General features: G+C 44.9%; 2 protein-coding genes and 1 non-coding gene across 8 annotated transcripts in view; 1 reads left to right on the top strand and 2 right to left on the bottom strand.

The window, feature by feature from the left end:
* nherf4b (NHERF family PDZ scaffold protein 4b) overlaps positions 1-3,248 on the bottom strand; it is a 38,808-nt gene extending 35,560 nt beyond the window's left edge. Inside the window, exon 1 of the mRNA XM_080214674.1 lies at positions 3,116-3,248. Coding sequence (XP_080070800.1) covers positions 3,116-3,131 — 16 coding nt within the window. The 5' untranslated portion in view covers positions 3,132-3,248. The remainder of the gene's footprint in view (positions 1-3,115) is intronic.
* Positions 3,249-20,946: 17,698 nt separating this feature from the next.
* Positions 20,947-22,137, bottom strand: part of nlrx1 (NLR family member X1) — a 53,235-nt gene continuing 52,044 nt past the window's right edge. For all 6 annotated transcript variants that reach the window (XM_080214752.1, XM_080214748.1, XM_080214754.1 and 3 more), the window contains exon 9: positions 20,947-21,486. The gene's annotated coding sequence lies outside the window, so the exon portion shown is untranslated. The remainder of the gene's footprint in view (positions 21,487-22,137) is intronic.
* LOC145359981 (U2 spliceosomal RNA) lies at positions 21,667-21,865 on the top strand. Its single transcript, XR_013889659.1, has one exon. It is a non-coding gene; the product is annotated as a U2 spliceosomal RNA (small nuclear RNA).

Below are 22,137 nucleotides of genomic sequence, written 5' to 3'. Positions count from 1 at the left end.
AAGGCCTGCATTTTTTTCCTTTTCTGGTAATTAACCAATTCCCTTTTGAAAGCCTCAGTTGACCCTGTCTCCACCATACGCTCAGACAGTGCATTCCAGATCCTAATCGCTCGCTGTGTGAAAATGGTTTCCTCGCTGTTTCTGTTGTTTCTTTTGGAAATTGTGCCCTCTCATTCGAGGTCCTTTCACCAAAATGAACAGTTTTGCTCTATCTACTCTGCCTGGGCCATCATGATTTTGAACCTCTCTCAAATACAAAGAAGGACAACTATAATGGTACGAGGGAGGAGTTGACGAGGGTGAGCTGGGCAAACAAGCTAAGGTACAGGTCAGTAGATAATCGGCGCAGATGTTCAAACAGCTGGTCTAAAATGCTCAGCAGGAATTTATCCCAATCAAAGAGAGGATTCCACGTGAAAGAGGCAAAATCTATAGTAAACAAAGGAGGGCAAGGATAATGTTAAATTGAAGGCAGGATATACAAAGTGGGGAGGAATAGTGGTAGACTAGAGACTGGAAAGCTTATAGGATCCAGCAGCAAAAGATTAAGAAACTCATAAGTGAGAAAATGAATTTTGCGAGAAAACACGTATGCAGCATAAAAGCAAATGATAAGAGTTTCTGTGGATATATAAATAAGAAGTAGGCAGCTGAAGTAAATGTGGGACCTCGACTGAACAAGGCTGGTGAATTGATAACAGCAACCAAAGAAATGCCGGATATGCTAAATAAATTTTTGTATCAGTGTTCAGTGTGGAAGATGTTGCAAAGATCCTGAAGATATCAGACGGCTGATTTCAAATAGCATGGTAGAATTTATAAAAATCCCAATCACAAGGGATTAGAGAAACTCAAGGGGATGAAGGTAGACAAGTCGCCAGGACCCGATGAACTGCACGCTAAGGTTTTAATGGAAGTGTCAGCAGAGATAATGGACACGTTGGTTGAAATTTTTCCGAACTCGCTAAATTCTGGGAGAGTATTAGAAGATTCAAAAACAGCCAATGTGATGCCCTTGTTCAAAAAAGGAGAAAAGCAGAAGGCAGGGAATTATAGGCCAGTTAATTTAACACCTATTACTGGCAAGATTCTGGAGCCAGTGATCAAAGAGGAAATAACTAATCATTTAGGAAAGTTGAATATAATCAAACCTAATCAACATGGTTTTATGAAAGATAAATCATGTTTGACAACTTTGCTCAAATTCTTTGAGGATAGAACAAGGATAACAGAGGGGAACCAGTAGATCTAGTGTATTTAGATTTCCAAAAGGCATTTGACAAAGTGCTGCATAAGGGGCTGGTGCACACAGTAAAAGCCCATGGGATTGGAGGAAGTGGGTTAGCATGGATTGAAAACTGGCTGTCACATAGAAAACAGGGAATTGGAATAAATGGGTCCTTTTCAGAGTGGAAAGATATAACTAGTGGAGTACCGCAGGGATCAGATCTTGGCCTGCAATTGTTCACTATTTACATTAATGACCTGGAGGAAGGAACAGAATGTAAGGTTTCCACATTTTCCCATGATATGAAGATAAATAGAAGGGCAGGTTGTGATGAGGATGTTATGATCCTGTAACGGGCTATAGATAGATTGGGCAAAAACCTGGCAAATGGAGTTTGACATGGGGAAGTGTGAGGTCATGTTCTTTGGTAGAAGGAATCAAAGGCAAACTCTTTTCCAAATGGAGAGAGACTGCAGGTGACTGGAATGCAGAAGGAGCTAGGCGTTCAAGTGCATAAATCATAAAAAGCTAGCAGACAGGTCCAACAAGTTACAAAGGCAAATGGAATTTTAGCCTTTATTGCAAAAGGATTAGTGTTCAAAAATAGGGAGGTTTTGCAGCAATTGTACAGGATGTTGGTGAGGTCTGGAATAATACAGAGTTTTGTTCCTTTAACTTACAAAGGATATAATAACATGTGAGGCAGTCTAAAGGAGATTCACCAGGCTAATTCCTGGGGTCAGAGGGCTGTCCTATTAAAAGAGTCTAAATAGTTTGAGTCTATACTCCTTGGAATTCAGAAGAGTGAGGGGTGACCTTATTTAAGCATATAAGATCCTGAGGGGGCTTGACAGAGTAGACGGTGAGATGTTTTCACCAGTGGGAGAGTCTTGAACAAGGGGACATCGCTACAAGATACAGGGCTGGTCATTTAAAACTGAGGTGTACAGAAATTTCTTCTCGCAGAGGGGGTGAATCTCTGGAATTCTCTGTTCCAAAGGTTAGTGGAGGCTGGATCATTAGAAGTATTTAAAGTGGAGGTGGATAAATATTTGATAGATCGAGGAATAGAGGGGTCTGGGGAAATGGAAGAGAAACGAGTTGAGGCCAGCACACATCAGCTGCGATCGTACTGAATGGCAGGGCAGGAACGGTCTGGTGGCCTACTCCTGCTTCTATTCCCTCAGTCTCCTCTTCTCCAAGCAAAACAATCTCAACTTCTCCAACCTATCTATCTAACTGAAGCTTCTCAGCCTTGGGAATAATCACCTGATCTTTCGTTGGCGTCTCCTCGCCGACACTTTCGCATCCTTATGATTAAAGCTTTGAAAAATATCAATAAAATTAAGTCTACTCCACTCAATGTTAAACTTTGGATTCTTCATGTGGAGGGGTATAAGAGTCTAAAGTTCCAGCACTTCGATCAGAGATAACATTTGAATGTTCTAGCCTACGCCCAGTGGAGATGGAACTATTCCAGTGCAGACTAATCTTTGTCCACACTTGGAGCTGGGACTTGCTCATTGCAGGAAATAAATCCTGCTCTTGGAATCATGTGGATGCCTGAGAATTAAATCCAGTGACTCTTTGTGAAGTGTGACTGTTCTCTCTCAGTACTCCTGATTTGAGGAGAAACAGAGTATTAGTGCTGTCTTGAGAAAGCAGGCGTTTATTGCGCTTTGTCAATTATTAATACAAAACAGTTGGGACTGGTGGCGAGAACAGAGCGGGATGAGGGTAGCCGAGGAGTAAAGCAGTCTCCTTCTCTCTCTTCTCCCTGCTTCACCATGCACACACACACATTGCAACAGGATAAGTCTTCACAAATCTTTTTTTTTAAAATGCATTCACAAGCCTCGCTGGTAAAATGAAAGATTCTTTACATACCGTTTTGTTCCTTCATGTTTGGATCTTGCTTTCTGAGACGGTTCTGGTCGGAGGGGTGAAGGTACGGTTTAGTTATAAAGACAGCCCCTTATCACATGAAAGAGCGAAGTTTAATGTCCCAGCGCAGGATGTTTAATATTTAAACACCATCAGATTACACTGGGTCTCGCACACCTCCGCCTCTGCTGGCTTCCTCACATCAGGAGCTGGGAAAGTACCCTCTCTTTGCCTCTGTTTTTGCCAATTAATTTCACGCAATGATTCGCAGGTTGCTAACAGGGCAGCGAGGGAATCTCTTGCCCTCCCCACAGGAGTTCAGCTCAGCACCCCACCCTAACCTGCATGGCTCCCTCCTCCCCTGTGTGTGCCATAGACACAGTGCTCTGTCTTTACACACAACCGCAGCCTCCTCCTGCCCTGCCCTGCCCAGTCTGAACCACTTCCAGCTCCGGCAGGTCTGTCCTCACATCAGCAGGTGTCAGGCAATGCTCACCAAGTGGCATTCCCACCTCAAGCTTTCAGTCCCACTGGACAGTACTGTGGGAGTGCTGCTCTGTCGCAGATGTCCATTAATCTGACGCCAGCAACTGAGAAAGTCTTGCATTTATATGGCACCTCTCATGACCTCAGCACATCCGAAAATACTGCAAAGCCAATGAAGTTTCTTTACTCAGAGGGTAGTAGGGGCGTGGAATGCCCTGCCTGCAGCAGTTGTGGACTGGCCAACTTTAAGGGCGTTCAAATGGTCAGTGGATAGGATAACATGGGAATAGTTTAGGTTAGAGGATCATTAGATTGGTTCCACTGGTCGGCGCAACATCGAGGGCTGAAGGGCCTGTACTGCGCTGTAATGTTCTATGTTCTAAGTCGTTTTGAAGGGAGTCACTGTTGCAATATAGGAAATAGAACAGCTAAGTTTGTACACAGCAAGATCCCAGTGTTACACTAATCACTTAGATAATCTGTTTTTGTGATGTTGGTTCACAGAATAATGCAGTGCAGAAAAAGCCCTTCGGCCCATCGCATCTGTACTGACAAGCGAGAAATACCTGACCTCCCTGATGTTGGATGTAACAGACTCCATGCCATCGTTTTTGAAGAATGGGGTTGGGGGGGGGGCGGTTCTTTGGTGCCCTGGTCAATATTTATTGAGTCACAGGGACAAATTTTCCCATTCAGCCCACCATGGGGATCGGAGCAGGTGAGGGGCGGCCCAGGAAATGTCTGTTGACCTCAGGCAGGATTTTCCAGTTTTGGGGAGGGAGTGGAATCCCTGCAGTGGAGAAAGAGGCCATTTGGCCCATCCAGCCTACATTGACAACAACCCACTCAGGTTGTACCCAGCAACCCCACGCATTTACTCTGCTAATCCCCCTGACACTAATTTGGCAAGGCCAATCAACCTCACCCACCTATCTTTGGACATTCAACCAAGGATTGCACTGGAAAGGATACAGAGAAGGTTCACCAGGATGTCCCTGGGACGGAACGTTTGAGTTGGATAGGCTTGCGTTGTTTTCACTGGAGCAGAGAAGACTGAGGGCCAACCTGATTGAGGTCTACAAGATTATGAGGGACTGAGACAGAGTGAATAAGAAGCAGCTGCTTCTCTTAGTTGAAGGGTCAGTCATGAGGGGTCATAAGTTCAAAGTGAGGGGCAAGAGGTTTAGGGGGGATGTGAGGAAAAGCTTTTTTACCCAGAGGGTGGCAACTGTCTAGAATGCACTGCCTGGGAGGGTGGTGGAGGTGGGATGCCTCACATCCTTTAGAAAGTACCTGGATGAGTACTTGGCACATCATAACATTCAGGGCTATGGGCCAAGTGCTGGGAAATGGGATTAGATGGGAAGTCAGGCGTTTCTCACTTGTCAGTACATCCCGATGGGCCGAAAGGCTTTTTCTGCAGTATATGATTCAATGAATGAACATCAGAAATACACCAGATTATCGAAGTAATTAGTGTAACACTGGGATCTTGCTGTGTACAAACTTAGCTGCTCTATTTCCTACATTGCAACAGTGACTCCCTTCAAAAGGACTTCATTGGCTCTGCAGTATTTTAGGATGTCCCTGAGGCCACAAGAGGTGCTATATAAATGCAGGTCTTTCTCAGTTGCTGGCATCAGAGTAAGGAGCTTAAGGCATTGGCTATTTCACAACAGTAAGATTTATGATCTACTTTCTAGATCACTTGTTCTGTAATTTATGTCAAAGGTAGTTGACCAGTAAAGCTGAAACTGACAAAGCAAAGAACATTGAAACGAGTGGAAGAACTAACCAGAAGCGATATTCTCCCCTCTGCCCTATCACCATAACCCAGCGCTCTTACCATGGCCAATCCAACTAACCTGCACATCTTTGGACTGTGGGAGGAAAACAGAGCACCCAGAGGAAACCCACGCAGATTTAGATAGAAACATAGAAACTTGGAAAATAGAAACAGGAGGAGGCCATTCTGCCCTTTGAGTCTGTTCTGTTTTTCATTATGATTATGGCATACCATGGTGGAAAGTCTGACAACACCAGGTTTTAGTCCAACCTATTTATTTGATAATATACTCACTAGCTTTCGGGGTTACCCCCTTCGTCACCTGACGAAGGGGGTAACCCCGAAAGCTAGTGAGTATATTATCAAATAAATAGGTTGGACTAAAACCTGGTGTTGTCAGACTTTTTACTGTGTTTACGCCAGTCCAACGCCGGCATACCCACATCATACCATGGTGGCACAGTGATTAGCACTGGTTCAATTCCAGCCTCAGGTGACTGTCTGTGTGGAGTTTGCACATTCTCCCCGTGTCTGCATGGGTTTCTTATGGGTGCTCCAGTTTCCTCCCTATGTCCAAAGATGTGCATTGGCCATGCTAAATTACCCCTTAGTGTCAGGGGGACTAGCTAGGATAAATGCATGGGGTGGTGGGGATAGAGCCTGGGTGGGATTGTGGTTGGTGTAGACTTGATGGGCCGAATGACCTCCTTCTGTACTATAGGATTCTATGATTCTATGGCTGAACATCCAACTCAATAGCCTGATCTCCTTTCCCCCGTATCTTTGATCTCTTTCACCCCAAGTGCTATATTTAATTCCTTTTTGAAAATACACAACTTTTTGGCCTCAACTGCTTTCTGTGGTAGCAAAATCTACAAATTCACCACCCTGTGGGTAAAGACATTTCTCCTCATCTCAGTCCTAAAGGTTTACCCCACATCCTTAAACTATGACCTCTGGTTCTGGACACTACACTCCCATCATCAGGAACATTCTTCCTACATCCACACTGTCTAGTCCTGTTAGAATTTTATAGGTTTCTATGAGATCCACCCCCTACCGGGGGAAAGGAGATCAGGCTATTGGGTTCTAAACACCAGCGAAATATAATCCTGACCGACTCAATCTTTCCTCATACGTGAGCCCCACCTTCCCAGGAATTAGTCAGGTAAATCTTTACTGCACTCCCTCTATAGCAAGAACATCATTCCTCAGATAAGGAGATCAAAACCGTATCACAGGTGTGGCTTCACCAAGTTGCTGTACAATTGCAGCAAGACATCCCTGCATCTGTACTTCGATCCTCTCACTATGAAGGCCTACATACCATTTGCCTTCTTTACTATCTGCTGTACCTGCATGCTTACCTTCTCTGTCTGGGACTTTGCCGAAGGCCTTCTGAAAGTCCAAATAAACCACATCCACTGGCTCCCCCGATCAAATCTACTAGTTCTGTCCTTGAAGAATTCCAGGAGATTTGTCAAATATGATTTCCCTTTTGTAAATCCATTTGGACTCTGTCTGAGTCTACCATTGTTTACCAAGTACCCTGCTATAAAATTTTTGATAATAAACTCTAAAAGTTTCCCCACTCCTGACATCAGGCTGACTGGTCTATAATTCCCTATTTTCCCTCTACTTTCCTTTTTAAATAGTAATGTTACATTAGCCTGTAGGAACTGTTCCAGGATCTATAGAATCATGGAAATGACCACCAATGCATCCACTGTTTCTTGGGCCACATCTTTAAGTACTCTGGGATTTAGATTACCAGACCCTGGGGGCTTATTCTCCTTTAATACCATCAACTCCCCAAACACCATTTCTCTATTAATACTGTAAGTAGTCTCATAACACCAGGTTAAAGTCCAACTGGTTTATTTGGCAGCACGAGCTTTCAGAGCACTGCTCCTTCATCAGGTAAGTGCAGGATTTGTTTCACAAACAGGGCATATATAGACACAAACTCAATTACAAGATAATGGTTGGAATGTGAGTCTTAACAGATAATAAAGTCTTTACAGATGCAGACAATGTGAATGGAGAGAGGGTTGAGCACAGGTTAAAGAGGTGTGAATTGTCTCCAGCCAGGACAGTTAGTGAGATTTTGCAAACCCAGGAAGTTGTGGGGGTTACAGATAGTGCGACATGAACCCAAGATCCCGGTTGAGGCCATCCTCATGTGTGCGGAACTTGGCTATCAGTTACTGCTTAGTGACTCTGCGCTGTCGTGTGTCGTGAAGGCCGCCTTGGAGAACGCTTACCCGAAGATCAGAGGCTGAATGCCCGTGACCACTGAAGTGTTCCCTGACTGGAAGGGAACATTCCTGCCTGGTGAATGTTGAGCGGTGTCTATTAATACTGATTTCCTTCAGTTCCCCCCTCTCACTAAACCCTGTTGTTCCCCCAACATTTCTGATGGTTTTTGTGTCATGGGGAGAATATGCAAACGCCACACAGTCACCCAAGGCTGGAATCGAATCTGGGGTACCTGGTACTGTGAGGCAGCAGCGCTAACCACTGTGCCACGCTGCCACTTATTCTTCCGATTCTTATCTTCCTCATGTGTTTATCCAAACATATCTTTAAAACATCGAAGAAAGGAAAAAACAGATTTTCTCAACTACCCCATATCCAAAAGAGCTTTACAGCAAAAAGGAGTTTCTGTGGAAGTGGAGTCTCTGTTGTAATGGAATAAACACAGCCGCTAATTTACACACATCAAACTTCCACAAACAGCAATGTGATCATGACTGTATAATCTGCTTGTCTTGTAATGCTGATGGGGGACAGACATTGACCAGGACACTGGGAGGACTCCTCTGCCCTTCTTTGGAATTGTGCCATGGGATTTTAACGTTCACCCAAGCACACATGGGTCCTGGGTTTAATGTGTCACCAGAACGGACATTATGTTATTTATTTTAACTACTCCTTAAGCTCGTGAGGTCCACATTTGCATCAAGCTCTGGGTAAAGAGGTTTCTTCTGAAATTTTTAATAGGATTAATTAATGAATAACTTATTATAATGTGCGCACATATCGCCATGTACTTTAACAATAATAGAAAATGTTGGAAAATCTCAACAGCTCTGACAGCATCTGTGGAGAGAGAATAATGCCAGAAGGGTCATCCCCAACTTGAAATGGTGGCTCTATTCTCTCTCCACATATCTCTATGAACAGTATGTTTTGTCTTTATAGCGTGCAAGAAACAATACTTTTCACTGCATATTAATACACGAGACAATAATAAATCAAAATCAAATCAGACACAGTCAGACCTGCTGAGATTTTCCAGCATTTTCCATCTTTGTTTCAGATTCCAGCACCCGCAGTAATTTATATTATTGTAATGTACTATAATGTCCAGAATAGATCTGTATTTCACAAAGGTTAAGAGTGAGGCTAAAGGGTGAATGTGTTTAAGGCAAGGGATGAGGGGTGGCAAGCTCACTAATGTGAAGCCTGCACCACATTATCTCTTGGGTCTTGTGGGTGGCACAATGGTTAGCATTGCTGCCTTGCAGTGCCAGGGACCTGGGTTTGATTCCTGACTTGGGTCACTGTCTGTGTGGAGTTTGCACATTCCCCCATGTCTGCGTGGGTTTTGAACATAAGAACATAAGAAATAGGAGCAGGAGTAGGCCATCTAGCCCCTCGAGCCTGCCCCACCATTCAATAAGATCATGGCTGATCTGAAGTGGCTCAGTTCCACATTCTCGCCCTCTCCCCATAACCCTTAATCCCCTTGCCTACCAAAAACCTATCTACCCGCGTCTTAAATATATTTAGTGAGGCAGCCTCCACCACTTCAATGGGCAGAGAATTCCAGAGATTCACCACCCTTTGAGTGAAGAAGTTCCTCCTCAACTCCGTTCTAAACTGCACCTCCCCTTATCTTGAGGCTGTGCCCTCTAGTCCTGTGGTCCTTTCTGAGCGGGAAGAACCTCTCAACCTCTACCCTATCCATCCCCTTCATCATCTTATACGTCTCAATAAGATCCCCCCTCATCCTTCTAAACTCCAACGAGTACAAGCCCAGTCTATTCAGCCTCTCTTCATAGTTCAACCTCTTCAACTCCGGTATCAGCCTAGCAAACCTCCTCTGCACTCCCTCCAAGGCCAAAATATCCTTGCGCAAGTACGGCGACCAAAACTGCACACAGTACTCCAGCTGCAGCCTCACCAGTGCCCTGTACAGTTGCAGCAAGACCTCCCTACTTTTATATTCAATCCCCCTCGCTATGAAGGCCAGCATCCCATTCGCCTTCCTGACCACCTGCTGCACCTGTAGGCTGGGTTTTTGCGACTTATGCACAAGGACCCCCAGGTCCCTCTGCACCATAGCATGCTGCAGCTTTTCGCCCTGTATGTAGTAGTCCCTCCTACTATTATTCCTGCCAAAGTGGATAATCTCACACTTGCTAACATTGTATTCCATCTGCCAGGTCCTCGCCCACTCACTTAGCCTATCTAGATCCCTCTGCACACTTTCTACACCCTCCGCACAATTTGCTTTTCCACTTATCTTTGTGTCATCAGCAAATTTCAACACCCTACACTCAGCTCCCTCCTCCAGATTATCTATATAAATGGTAAATAGCTGAGGCCCCAGCACTGATCCCTGGGGCACTCCACTAGTCACCAACCGCCAATCCGAATAGCACCCATTGACACCTACTCTCTGCCTCCTATTTGACAGCCAATCCTCTATCCACGCTAACACCCTCCCCCCAACTCCATGCCCCCTAACCTTCTGTAACAACCTTGATAAGGCACCTTATCAAACGCCTTCTGAAAATCGAGAAACACCACATCCACCAGTTCCCCTCCGTCCACCGCACTAGACACATCCTCATAGAATTCCAATAAATTCGTCAGACACGACTTCCCCTTAATGAATCCGTGCTGCGTCTGTTCTATCAAACAATTCTTCTCAAGGTGCCTCGCTATTTCTTCTTTGATGATGGATTCAAGCATTTTTCCTACAACAGACGTTAAACTAACCGGCCTATAATTCCCTGCCTTTTGCCTGCTACCCTTTTTAAACAACAGCGTAACATTAGCCGTTTTCCAATCTTCCGGCACTTCCCTGGAATCCAGCGAGGTTTGGAAAATAATCACTAAGGCATCCACTATCACCTCTGCCATTTCCTTCAGAACCCTGGGATTCATTCCATCCGGTCCTGGGGACTTGTCCACCATCAGTCCCACTAGTCTATCGAGCACTACCTCTCTAGTGACAGTGATCACCTTCCTCCAGGTGCTCCGGTTTCCTCCCACAGTCTGAAAGATGCGCTGGTTAGGGTGCATTGGCCGTGCTAAATTCTCCCTCTGTGTACCTGAACAAGCACCGGAGTGTGGCGACTATGGGATTTTCACCTCGTTGCAGTGTTAATGGAAGCCTACTTGTGACACTAGTAAATAAAACTTAAACTTAAAACTTATTCAAATAGCTGAGGCATGGCACCCCACCCAAACCTGGGGTCAGTATAGTCAGGCTGGTAGGTAACTGAACAATTGATTTTCAAGATAATCCTGTCACTTTAATCACAGAATCACAGAACAGTTATAGAGGAGAGGATTTGGCCCATTGTGTCCATGCTAGTGGAAGTGTGCGGCTGGGGGAGGTGGGGGGAGATGGAGGCAAGAGGCCATGAGGTGAGGACTCAGGAACTTGTGCAGGTAGATTCAGGAACTTTGTGGCTGCCTGGCATGAGAGCCTCTCAGTCTGACCTGGGTATAGAAAGAATCATAGAATCCCTACGGTGTAGAAGGAGACCGTTCGGCCCATCAAGTCTGCACTGACAGCAATCCCACCCAGGCCCTATTCCTGTAACCCCACATATTTACCTCACTAATCACTCTGACCTACGCATCCCAGGACACTAAGGGGCAATTTAGCATCCCCAATGCAGCCAACCCCGAACATCTTTGGATTGTGGGAGGAAACTGGAGCACCTGGAAAAAACCCACATAGACACAGGGAGGACGTGCAAACTCTGCACAGACAGTCATTCAAGCTGGGAATCGATTCCAGGAGATGTGAGGCAGCAGCGTTACCCACCGTGCCACCATGCCATCCCTAGTCTCTGTTAAAGTAATACATGGTGATAGGTCAGTGGGGGTGGGGCTAGATAGGTCGCTGACCATTTTAACTTCCCTTCACACTCTATTCTCATTGGTCAGGATTTGGGTGGGGTTAAAATCGGGCCTCGATTGTGTAATGAGGATGCTTTTTTTCTAGCATTAGTTGTTTGTTTAAATGCTGACGTAGTAACAACTGTCTCTGTTATCCAAGGTTTGATGAATGGGAGCACTGGCTGGTGTTGGCTAAAGGCCAGAGTCAGACTAGTCTGACAATAGCTTCCCTTAATCAGAGAAAGGTGATGGAATTCCTCCTTTTCCCGCTGCCAATGTTGCTGTTAATTTTTAACCTCTTCTCTGGAAATAAAAATATTTCCCAGAGATTTTGTTGTTGAATTTCTCACAAACATCTTCCGCTGTATTTTAACAAGTGCAATTAGAAGTCTCACAATGCCAGGTTAAATGATGTCTGTGTTGATATGCGTGATCTTTTTGGAGATTCTCTGTCTGGGAGATTTCTTATTGTGCTTACCCCAGTCCAATGCTGGCATCTCCACATCATTATAACAAGTGCCCGGCTATCGGATAAAGAAGTACCATACAGCTGTTTCAGTTTTGGGGTAGTTGGTAGAACTCTTACCTCTCAGTTAGAAGTTCAAGTCTATTCAACTCCACAACCCTCCAAGTTCTCTGTCCTCCTCTAATTCCGACCTCTCTCCCACCTTTGGTTTTAATCACCCCAACGCAGTGCCTTGTTCTGCTGAGCTTCTAATCTCTGGAGTTTCCGCCCTCCACCTCTGTGCCTCTCTATCTCTATCTCCTCCTTTAAGATGCTCCTTAAAGCCTGCCTCTTTGACCAGGTTATTGGTCACCTGTCTTAAAAGGTAAAGTTGCCATAATCCCAGATGACCTTTTGAACTCCCTTTTGAAATTCAACAGCTGATAATAACAATTTCCCTTTATCCCACAATGCAAATTTTAGATCCAACCTTTTTACTTGTAACTCAAACCCACTATAACCTCTCATTACAAATGTATCAACCTAATACCTTTAACGTTTCATCTCTTAGCCCTCACAGACATCCTGTCTCTGGTAACCTTCCCCATGTTTAATTAATCTTGGATGCACACAGCCTTCTTTACCTACACAGAATATAAACATAATCCCCCCAAAATTAAAAAAAACTCTCATCATGGGGCAGCATGGTGGAATAATGGTTAGCATTGCTGCCTCACAGCACCAGGGATCCGGGTTCAATTCCAGCCTTGGCTTGTTTCCATGCTGTAAGCCCCCATGACTCTATGATCTGTGGACTAGTGGAGCTGGAGAAATCACACTCCTTCCACCTCAGTTATAACACATAAGAAGTGCCACCGCACCATTCTTTGTGATGGTCACAGAAAGTTCTGTACCTATAGTACATCCTGTGCCCTTGCCAATCTTAGCCATTCTTCCAATTGATGTTCAACATGCAGGAGCACTGACTTGTCAACTGAGTGGGGGAGGGACGGGGAGATGGTTGGCACCATGGGTGGTCATCAGCAGGAGGTTTCCTTGTCCATGTTTGTCCTGATGCCATGAGATTTCATGGTCGATGTTAAGCACTCCCAGGGCAACTCCCTCCCCACTGGATATCAGTGTGCTTCTCCTCCATGATGGATTTGCACAACCGGTGAGACGAGTGGTGGTATCTGGGACATTACCTGTAAGTGTGATTGTGTCAGGCTGTTTCTTGACTAGTCTTAAGACAGCTCTCTCAATTTTGACACTAGCCCCCAGATATTAGTAAGGAGGACTTGGCAGAGTTGAAAGGCCTGGTTTTGCCATTGCCCTTTCCAGTGCCCAGGTCGAGGTCTGGTTGATCATCCGGGTTTCATTCCTTTTAGGCTTTGTGGTGGTTTTGCTGCAACTGGTGATGTTGATGCATTAAATGGGAATCTGGACAACAAATGAAGGAGAAGGGAATAGAGCGTTACTTACAATGTAGATTTAGAGTGGAAAAGATGGGGGGAGGCTGGAGTGGAGCATGAGCACCAACACTGAGTGGTTGGGCCGATAGTTTGTTTCTGTAGAGGATAAGGATGGTTGCTCCATCAAATTGCAAGCCATTTTTTAAAAAATGATTTCATTGGATTGGTACCTCATTGGCAAGGCCGATATTTATTACCTATTCTCTAGTTGTCCCTGGCAATGAGTCTTGAACTGCTCCAGTCTGGTATAGGTGTAGCCACAGTGCACGGGCAGCACAGTCGCACTGTGGTTAGCACTGCTGCCTCACAGCGCCAGGGATCGAATCCCAGCTTGGGTCACTGTCTGTGCAGAGTCTGCACGTTCTCTCTGTGTCTACATGGGTTTCCTCTGGGTGCTCCGATTTCCTCCCACAGTCCAAAAGACATGCTGGTTAGGTGTATTGGCCATGCTAAATTCTCCCTCCGTGTACCTGAACAGGCGCTGGAGCGTGGCGGCTTGGGGATTTTCAAGGTAACTTCATTGCAGTGTTAATGTAAGCCTACTTGCGACCAATAAATAAGCTTGAACTTTAAAGAGACTGCCAGGATTTGAACCCAATGATGATGAGGAACAAATGGCTGCAGTATCTGTAAATCAGGGTGGTGTGTGCAATGAATTGCAAAGTGCATCCCAAAGTATTGGATCAGAGTGCAAGTTCTGCACAGCATTTGCAAACCCTGTTTGGACTGATCATACCCCAGTGAACTTCCGTCACAGACATTTCCTGCTGATGCACAGTCCCACATTTCCTGTTTTATTAGTGGCCGCTTCCTGTTTATCAAGTTAATTTCTAAGGGTGACAAAAATAGGGCTGTAACGTTGGTTTGTCTATGTATCGAAATATAATTTAAAGGCTAGAATTTAAAATGGAGGGAGCTCCACGGGACTCCATTTACACTGATTAACATCACATGATTATTCTCATTGCAATGTGCATGTATTCACTGCAATATTCACTCCATCCAACAGTCCTACACCATGACTGCAGCATATAACACCTACAAGTGCTGCAGCAACTCAATAGCACCTTCCAAACCGGCAACCTCTACCACCTAGAAGAATAAAGACAGCAGAGGAACATAAGTTCACCAGCAGCACTGGTTAAAAGTCTTAGGATCCCAAGTCATCAGGACAACATTTGACTTACTCATTCCCCAGAAGCAGAGAGTGCTCATGAATACTGTGCAGAGTGCAAACAGCAACAAACTGTGAAAGACACATTGCCCTTAACAGATGCACATTGATCTTTCCTTCCTAGCTTTCTCTATTTCTTGGGTCACTGTCTGTGTGGAGTCTGCACATTCTCCCCATGTCTGCGTGGGTTTCCTCCGGGTGTTCCATTCATCTACCATCCCAATGTTCACTGATCTACGTTGACTCCTAGTCCAGCAACAGTTAAATTTTAAATTTCTCACCCTCTTTTTCAAATTTCTTCATGGCCTCGGTCTCCCTATCTCTGGAAACTCCTTCAGCTGTACACCCCTTTGGGACCTCCACGCTCCTCCAATTTCCACTTCTTGCGAATCCCAGATTTGCTTCATCCCACCAGCCATGCCTTCACCTGCTCATCAAGGCCTTGAGATTTGGATTTGCCCCGGTTCCCTCTCTCTTCCTTTTAAGATGCTCATTAAAATCTACTAACTTAACTAAACTGTTAGCCAAATGTTCTAATGTCCTGGGGGCAGCACAGTGGTTACTGGAACATGCAAACTCCACACTGTCACCCAAGGCTGGAATTGAACCCAGGTCCCTGGCGCTGTGAGGCAGCAGTTCCAATGTGGCACAGTGGTTAGCACTGCTGCCTCACGGCGCCAGGGACCCAGGTTCGATTCCTGGCTTGGGTCACTGTCTGTGCAGAATCTTCACGTTCTCCCCGTATCTGCATGGGTTTCCTCTGGGTGCTCCGGTTTCCTCCAAAAGATGTGCTGTTAGATGCATTGGCCAAGCTAAATTCTCCCTCAGTGTACCCGAACAGGTGCCAGAGTGTGGCAACTAGGGGATTTTCACAGCAACTTCATTGCAGTTTTGAAAAACCTACTTGTAAAACTAATAAATAAACTTTAAACTCCAGGGATTAATAGGGCAGGTGACCAAAATCACCAAGATTCCTTCAACAGCAGCTTCAGAACCCATGAGCTTTACCACCTGGGAGGACAAGAGCATCAGATACTTCGGGAACACAAGCTTCCCTCCAAGTAACTCACCATCCTGACTTGAAAATATATCACCATTCCTTCACTCTCGCTGGGTCAAAATCCTGGAATTCCCTTCCCAACAGGACTGCGGATGTACCTATGTCACATCACTGCAGCCATTCAAGAATGCAGCTCACCGCAACCTTAACAGGGGCAATTAGAAATGGGCCAAGCCACCCACTCACATCCTATAAATACATAGGTTTTAAGGGGCATTTTGGAGGAGAGAGTCAGAGAGGCTTAGGGAAGAAATTCCAGAGCTCAGGGAACAGAAGGCATGGCTGCCTATCTTAGAGTGAAGATACTCGGGATGCATTGGAGGCCAGAATGATTGAATGGTTTGTGGAGTCACTGCCTTAGGGTTATCCATCAGAGATATACTGGAGAGCTGCTCCGGTATGAATTTAGACCCAAGAGTCAGTGCTTTCATGAGAAGTAAAAGTTTAAAGTTATTTACTAGTGTCGCAAATAGGCTTACATTAACACTTCACGGCACTGGAAGATCACACCACCAGGAAGGACTAGAAAATTCATGCCAATGGCTTCAGTCTTCCCAATATTCAGCTGGAGAAACTTTCTGCCCCTTGGGCTCTACATGTCAGACTGCTTCTTCAGAAGGAATTCTTCAAATGCAGACAATAAAAATTTAACAAAACTTACTCCAACTTATAAATCAAAGAAAGGGTTTAGTAAAGAAACTTCATTACTCCTAGCTTGGGGGCCTCACCCTGGGCCACTCCAAGCTCCCCACAGTTCCCAACAGGTTCTTATTTATAGTGCATCGGCTGGTCAGCTGATCATCACATCATTCTGTAATTGGTTTACTGAGTCAGCTGACTCTTACAGCTAGTTACCATTCGTCCCATTACGTCCAATACAAAGTTGTCACTAGTTAAATTCCAACACCGACAAAAGATCATCAGTCAGAGAGTTGGGGGATGAATTGGAGCTGGGTTTTGAGTGTGTACGTGTAAAAGATGTACAGATCTGTCATTGTTGTTTATCCTCAGGTGATATAGGCCAACACAGTTCAGATAGGCCTGTGGTATGCAAACTCTTCCTGATATGTAAGGCTTACTAACACATGTTAACAGCTCTTACTCAAGCTGCCACCCACTCACCTGTACAAGGTTTGGATCCATGGACCTCCATGTCCTTTCAGTTCCTGTCTCTTCAGTTACAGGCTGAGCTTGTCTCTGCTTCTGAATGTGGACTAATGTACAGTTGCAGGAAGTGAGGAGGGTTAGTGTGAGCTTTACCTTGTGAAACCTGTAACATTTGCACCACCATTTACCCAAAAGCAGCTGGGATCTGCAAAAAAAATGCAAATTGCTTCACTGCATTACAGCAGTTAAATCGCTAAACTTGTCTTGCGTATTTTACTTAAAGGTACAGTTTGATGAAATCACATGATTACCTGAGGTTTATGTGAATCTAAAGTGCCTGGAGAGGGGTCAGTCTTGAAGCTTAGTAGGATAGACAAGTGGGGCTGAATGGCCTGTTTCAGTGTTGTGTAAGTTGCTGATTTTATGTTAAGTTTTATCCGATGCTGGCACCGGGTGACAAATGACTCAGATGTGAGAATGTGCTGTTCCCCAGCACTGTGCCTCTCTCCTTGAGGAGTACAGATACTGCATTAAACAGTGTGCAACTAGTATTTGGTTATGGAAAGCAGGTGATAGTGATTCAACTGCTTATTATGCACCTTTCGCGGTTTTCAGTTCCACTGAATCACAGAGTCTTACAGCAGAGAATAAGGCCATTCAACCCATCATGGATGGCATGGTGGCACAGTGGTTAGCACTGCTGCCTCACAGCGCCAGGGACCCGGGTTCGATTCCAGCTTGGGTCACTGTCTGCATGGAGTTTGCACATTCTCCCCATGTCAGCGTGGGTTTCCTCCAGGTGCTCCAGTTTCCTCCCGCAGTCCAAAGATGTGTGAGTTAGGTGGATTGGCCATGCTAAATTGCCCCTTAATGTCGGAGGAGTAGTGGCGTAAAAACATGGGGTTATAGGGATAGGGCCTGGATGGGATTGTTGTCGGTGCAGTATCGATGGGCTGAATGACCTCATTCTGCACTGTAGGGATTCTATTATATAACAACTTGCATTTATATAGTGATTTTAAGCTAGTAAACTGTCACAGGTGAGGAGACAGACAGAAATTGGATGCCAACGCATGTAATGACTTGAATTTATATAGCGCCTTTCATGGCCTCAGGCCATCCCAAAGCTCTTCATAGCCAATTAAACACTTTGCTAAAGGATAGTAGCTGTTGTAATGAAGGAAATGCACACACAGCGATCTCGCAGAAACAGCAATTTGATAGTAATTAGATATTCTGGTTTTAGTGACAGGAGATAACCCCCAGCCAGAGTGAGGGTGGGGGTGGGGGGGGAGGTGTTGGGGAGGCAGAAACCACCCAACTCCTTCTGAGATGATAGATACAGTCTCAACAGGGGAAGATACAGATTTGAATTTACCATAAATTCAGGATCATAAGACCATAAGACATAGGAGCAGAATTAGGCCACTCGGTCCATCAAGTCTGCTCCATCATTCAATCATGGCTGATATTTTTCTCATCCCCATTCTCCTGCCTTTTCCCTATAACCCCTCATCCCCTTATTAATCAAGAACCTATCTATCTCAGTCTTAAAGAAACTCAATGACCTGGCCTCCACAGCCTTCTGTGGCAAAGAGTTCCACAGATTCACTACCCTCTGGCTAAAGAAATTCCTCCTCATCTCTGTTTTAAAGGATCGTCTCTTTAGCCTGAGGTTGTGCCTCTCTGGTTCTAGTTTTTCCTACTAGTGGAAACACCCTCTCCACGTCCACTCTATCCAGGCCTCAAGGTATCCCGTAAGTTTCAATAAGATTCCCCCTCATCCTTCTAAACCCCCATGAGTACAGACCCAGAGTTCTCAGACACTCCCCATATGACAAGCTTTTCATTCCAGGGCAGAGCAGGCTGGAAGGGGCAAATGATCTACTCCTGCATCCTGCTTATATATTCATATGTGAGTTTGTTTTAAAGTTTGAGTTTATATAAGGAGATATTGTAACAAGTAACTGATAGCTTGGTTATTGTAAGAGCAAAGGAAGACTTTGCATTCACAGCAGTGTTCTTCATTCAAACCTTTGATAGAATGTCTTGAGTCAGTTTGTAATTAAAGGTCCAAGCCAAAAATAAGGAGGTTTTAGGGAGCATCTTAAAGGAGCATGGAGTGATGGGGAGGTTTAGGGAGGGAATCACTCCATGATTACCTTTTATCTTCTGTTGCTTTGTTTCACTTTCTCCCTCCCTATTTCCTTCCATCCTGTTGTCATGATGATTAACTGTGTGGAATTAATTTGCTATCACATTGGTCGCTTTCACATGTTAAACTTTTTAAAAAGACTGTGTTTGTGGTTAACACCGGGCATATGTAGCTCTAGTGTTTTACTCCATTCCGTTATTATGAGCGACAGAATACAAGCAGCTAGAGACCATAGAATCCTTACAGTGCAAATACAAGCCATTTGGCCCATTGAGTCTGCACCGACTCTCTGACAGAGTATCTTCCCTGAGGCTGTTTTGGGGGAGTCACAGGGCTTTGATTTGATTTATTATTGTCACATGTATTAGTATACAGCGAAAAATATCGTTTCTTGCGTGCTATACAGACAAAGCATACCTTTCATAGAGAAGGAAAGGAGAGAGTGCAGAATGTAGTGTTACAGTCATAGCGAGGGTGCAGAGAAAGATCAACATAATGCAAGGTTGTTCCATTCAAAAGTCTGACGGCAGCAGGGAAGAAGCTGTTCTTGAGTCTGTTGGTACGTGGCTTCAGACTTTTTCCCAATGGAAGAAGGTGGAAGAGAGAATGTCCGGAGTGTGTGGGTCCTTAATTATGTTAGCTGCTTTGCTAAGGCAGTGGGAATTGTAGACAGTGACGTTGGCATGGTACTTTTTCCTTGCATTAATGTTTAATTTGCTGCCATTTCTCTTCTAGCAATGTCCACACTGAAGATATTTGCTCCTCTCCCTGATTTCTACTTGTCGGTATCTCCACGTATTCTTGGTTTGCAAGAAGGATTGACTCAGTTTCTTTCTGTACGGATACTGCCTCACCTGCTGAGAACTGCCAACGTTTTCTGGTTTTATTTCACATTTCCAGCACTTGCAGTATTTTGCTCAAGATTACCTGATAAAACTGATGATGGTATAAGGCAAAGGGACATGGTAATGGGACAAGAAACTAAAGATGGATCTATAGAGGGATGGGACTGAGAAAAGGGAATCACCATTAATAGCTACAGCACAGAAATAATGGGAGCAGGGATTGTGATCAGAGACGGCTGAACAGAATACCATCTGTTAGATGGTATCTAACAGAAGCGTTGCCAGTTTCTGAAGTTTATGTTGAGCTTCCTTGGAACAGTGTATCATAGAATCTCAACATTGCAGAAGGAGGCCATTCAGCCCATCGCATCTGCACCAACGACAATCCCACCCACGCCCTATCCCCATGACCTGCTTATCCCCCTGACACTAAGGAACAATGTAACATGGCCAATCCACTTAACCAGCACATCTTTGAACTGTGGGAGGAAACCGAGCACCCAGAGGAAACCCACGCAGACATGGGGAGAATGTGCAAACTCCACACAGAGAGTGACCCAAGGCTGGAATTGAACCTGGGTCACTGTGCCACCCAAGCACAGCAAGGATACAGAAGTTGGACTGCGAGTGGCAAAGGGAATGAAAATACTTTGGGAGGGATTTTCCTTGCTCTCTGCTGTGTGTTTCGCGGAGGTGGAATGCGGTGCACCACTCATTGGTGGTGGGATCTTATGGTTCTGCCATTGCCAGTGGGATATCCCATTGAACACACTCCTCTCCACTGGTGAAACCCACGGCAGGGGTGCACCATTGGTGTGAACTGCAGCAAGATTTCTGCACCAGCGTCAGGATGCTCAGAGTCACACTTATGGACTGAATGGAGATGTTTGCAAAACGCTAACCAAACTCTGTCTGCTTTCCCTTGTGTTTGAAGAATGAGCCTTTCGGTCTGTTATCATCTGGGGTATTGGGGAAGAATAACTCAGGAGGAAATCTGACTTGTTGTAATCCCTACCGGAAAGTTGTGTGTGTGTGTGTGTGTGTATTTGGAAATGGGGATGGTTCGACTGGAATTGGACAAAGGACAAGAACTCACGCTGGTGGATTTTATTGAGAAGATCAGATAAAGAGACAAAGTTAGAGACAAAGATCCTGATGGACAAAGGGAATTAGATTTTGTTTTAATTACAGAATACTCTCTCAATTCCAAAATCTTGTTATGGCATTAAAGCTGAACAGAATCAGCTCAAATTTATACATACAGTCCCATTCCTTTAGATTATTGCAACAACCCATTTCTGGATTTACCAAAGACACAAAAAACAATCACTGTATACCCGTATCCCAGAGTCACTTGTCTTTTATTCCTGACGTATTATTTAAAATGGTTAATGTTTGCATTCCTTAAAAAGTTTGGCAAACACAAACCAGCACTCAGAAATCCTCGGTGTCCCTTTTAATTCAAGATAAACGGAGTTAATAAGTGGGATTTTCCGGCCATGCTCGCCCTGAAGCTGGAAAATCCCACCGGAGATCAACGGCCATTAGCTGCTTCTCGCCCACTCCGATTCCGTGATGGGAGGGTGGTAAAATTCCGGCAGTAATGTTAGTGTCACTGGACTAGTAACTCAGAGCCCAGGCTAACTTTCTCGAGAATAAAAGCAGGATGAACTGGACAAACTTGGCAGGTCTGGCAGCATCTGAGGAGAGAGAGACCGAGTTAATGTTTTGACTCTTAATCGGAGCTAAAGAGTGGATGAAATGTGATGGGTTATATTCTGTATAAGAGGGGGGTGGATATAATCCAGTCCTGAAGTGTGACTCAAGCCCGGAGCTGCTGACCCAGGGGTAGGGACATTACCCACTGTGCCAGAAGACCTATCGCCTCTTGGCTTTTTGGCTAAGATCAAGTGTAGTATTGACATGCTGCACTTGGTTGAAGTCATTAGGTTATATTTCAGCTTCATTTGAAGCAATTTTTAAAAGCAGCATCTCGGCCTTCTGGCTAAGATGCAAATGAGATCAAGCCTTGGAGGAGGAGCTATGCCTACTCCAATCAGCTTGGATCATGTAGATCAAGCCCAAGACAGGAGGTGAGAGCCCTGTCTCGTCAGCTTGGATTGGGAATGTCTCAACTTGTTAGGACTCTGAATTGGACTTGATTGGATTGAATTGGAATAAAACCAAAAAAAAGACCTATCGGCACTATTCACCTCAACTACTCAGTGTGATAGCAAGTTCCACATCCTCACCATTCCCTGTATCAATACATCCTCTTCCAAATTCCCCACTGGATGGTTAGTCAAATCAAATGGAGATGAAATACAAATGGAGATACACTATGGTCCATT

This window comes from Carcharhinus amblyrhynchos, chromosome 29 (genome assembly GCF_965287045.1).
Source record: "Carcharhinus amblyrhynchos chromosome 29, sCarAmb.v2.hapA, whole genome shotgun sequence".
NCBI lineage: Eukaryota > Metazoa > Chordata > Chondrichthyes > Carcharhiniformes > Carcharhinidae > Carcharhinus > Carcharhinus amblyrhynchos.
The sequence above is the reverse complement of the archived record's forward strand: the minus strand, read 5'-3'. Positions and strand labels throughout refer to the sequence as shown.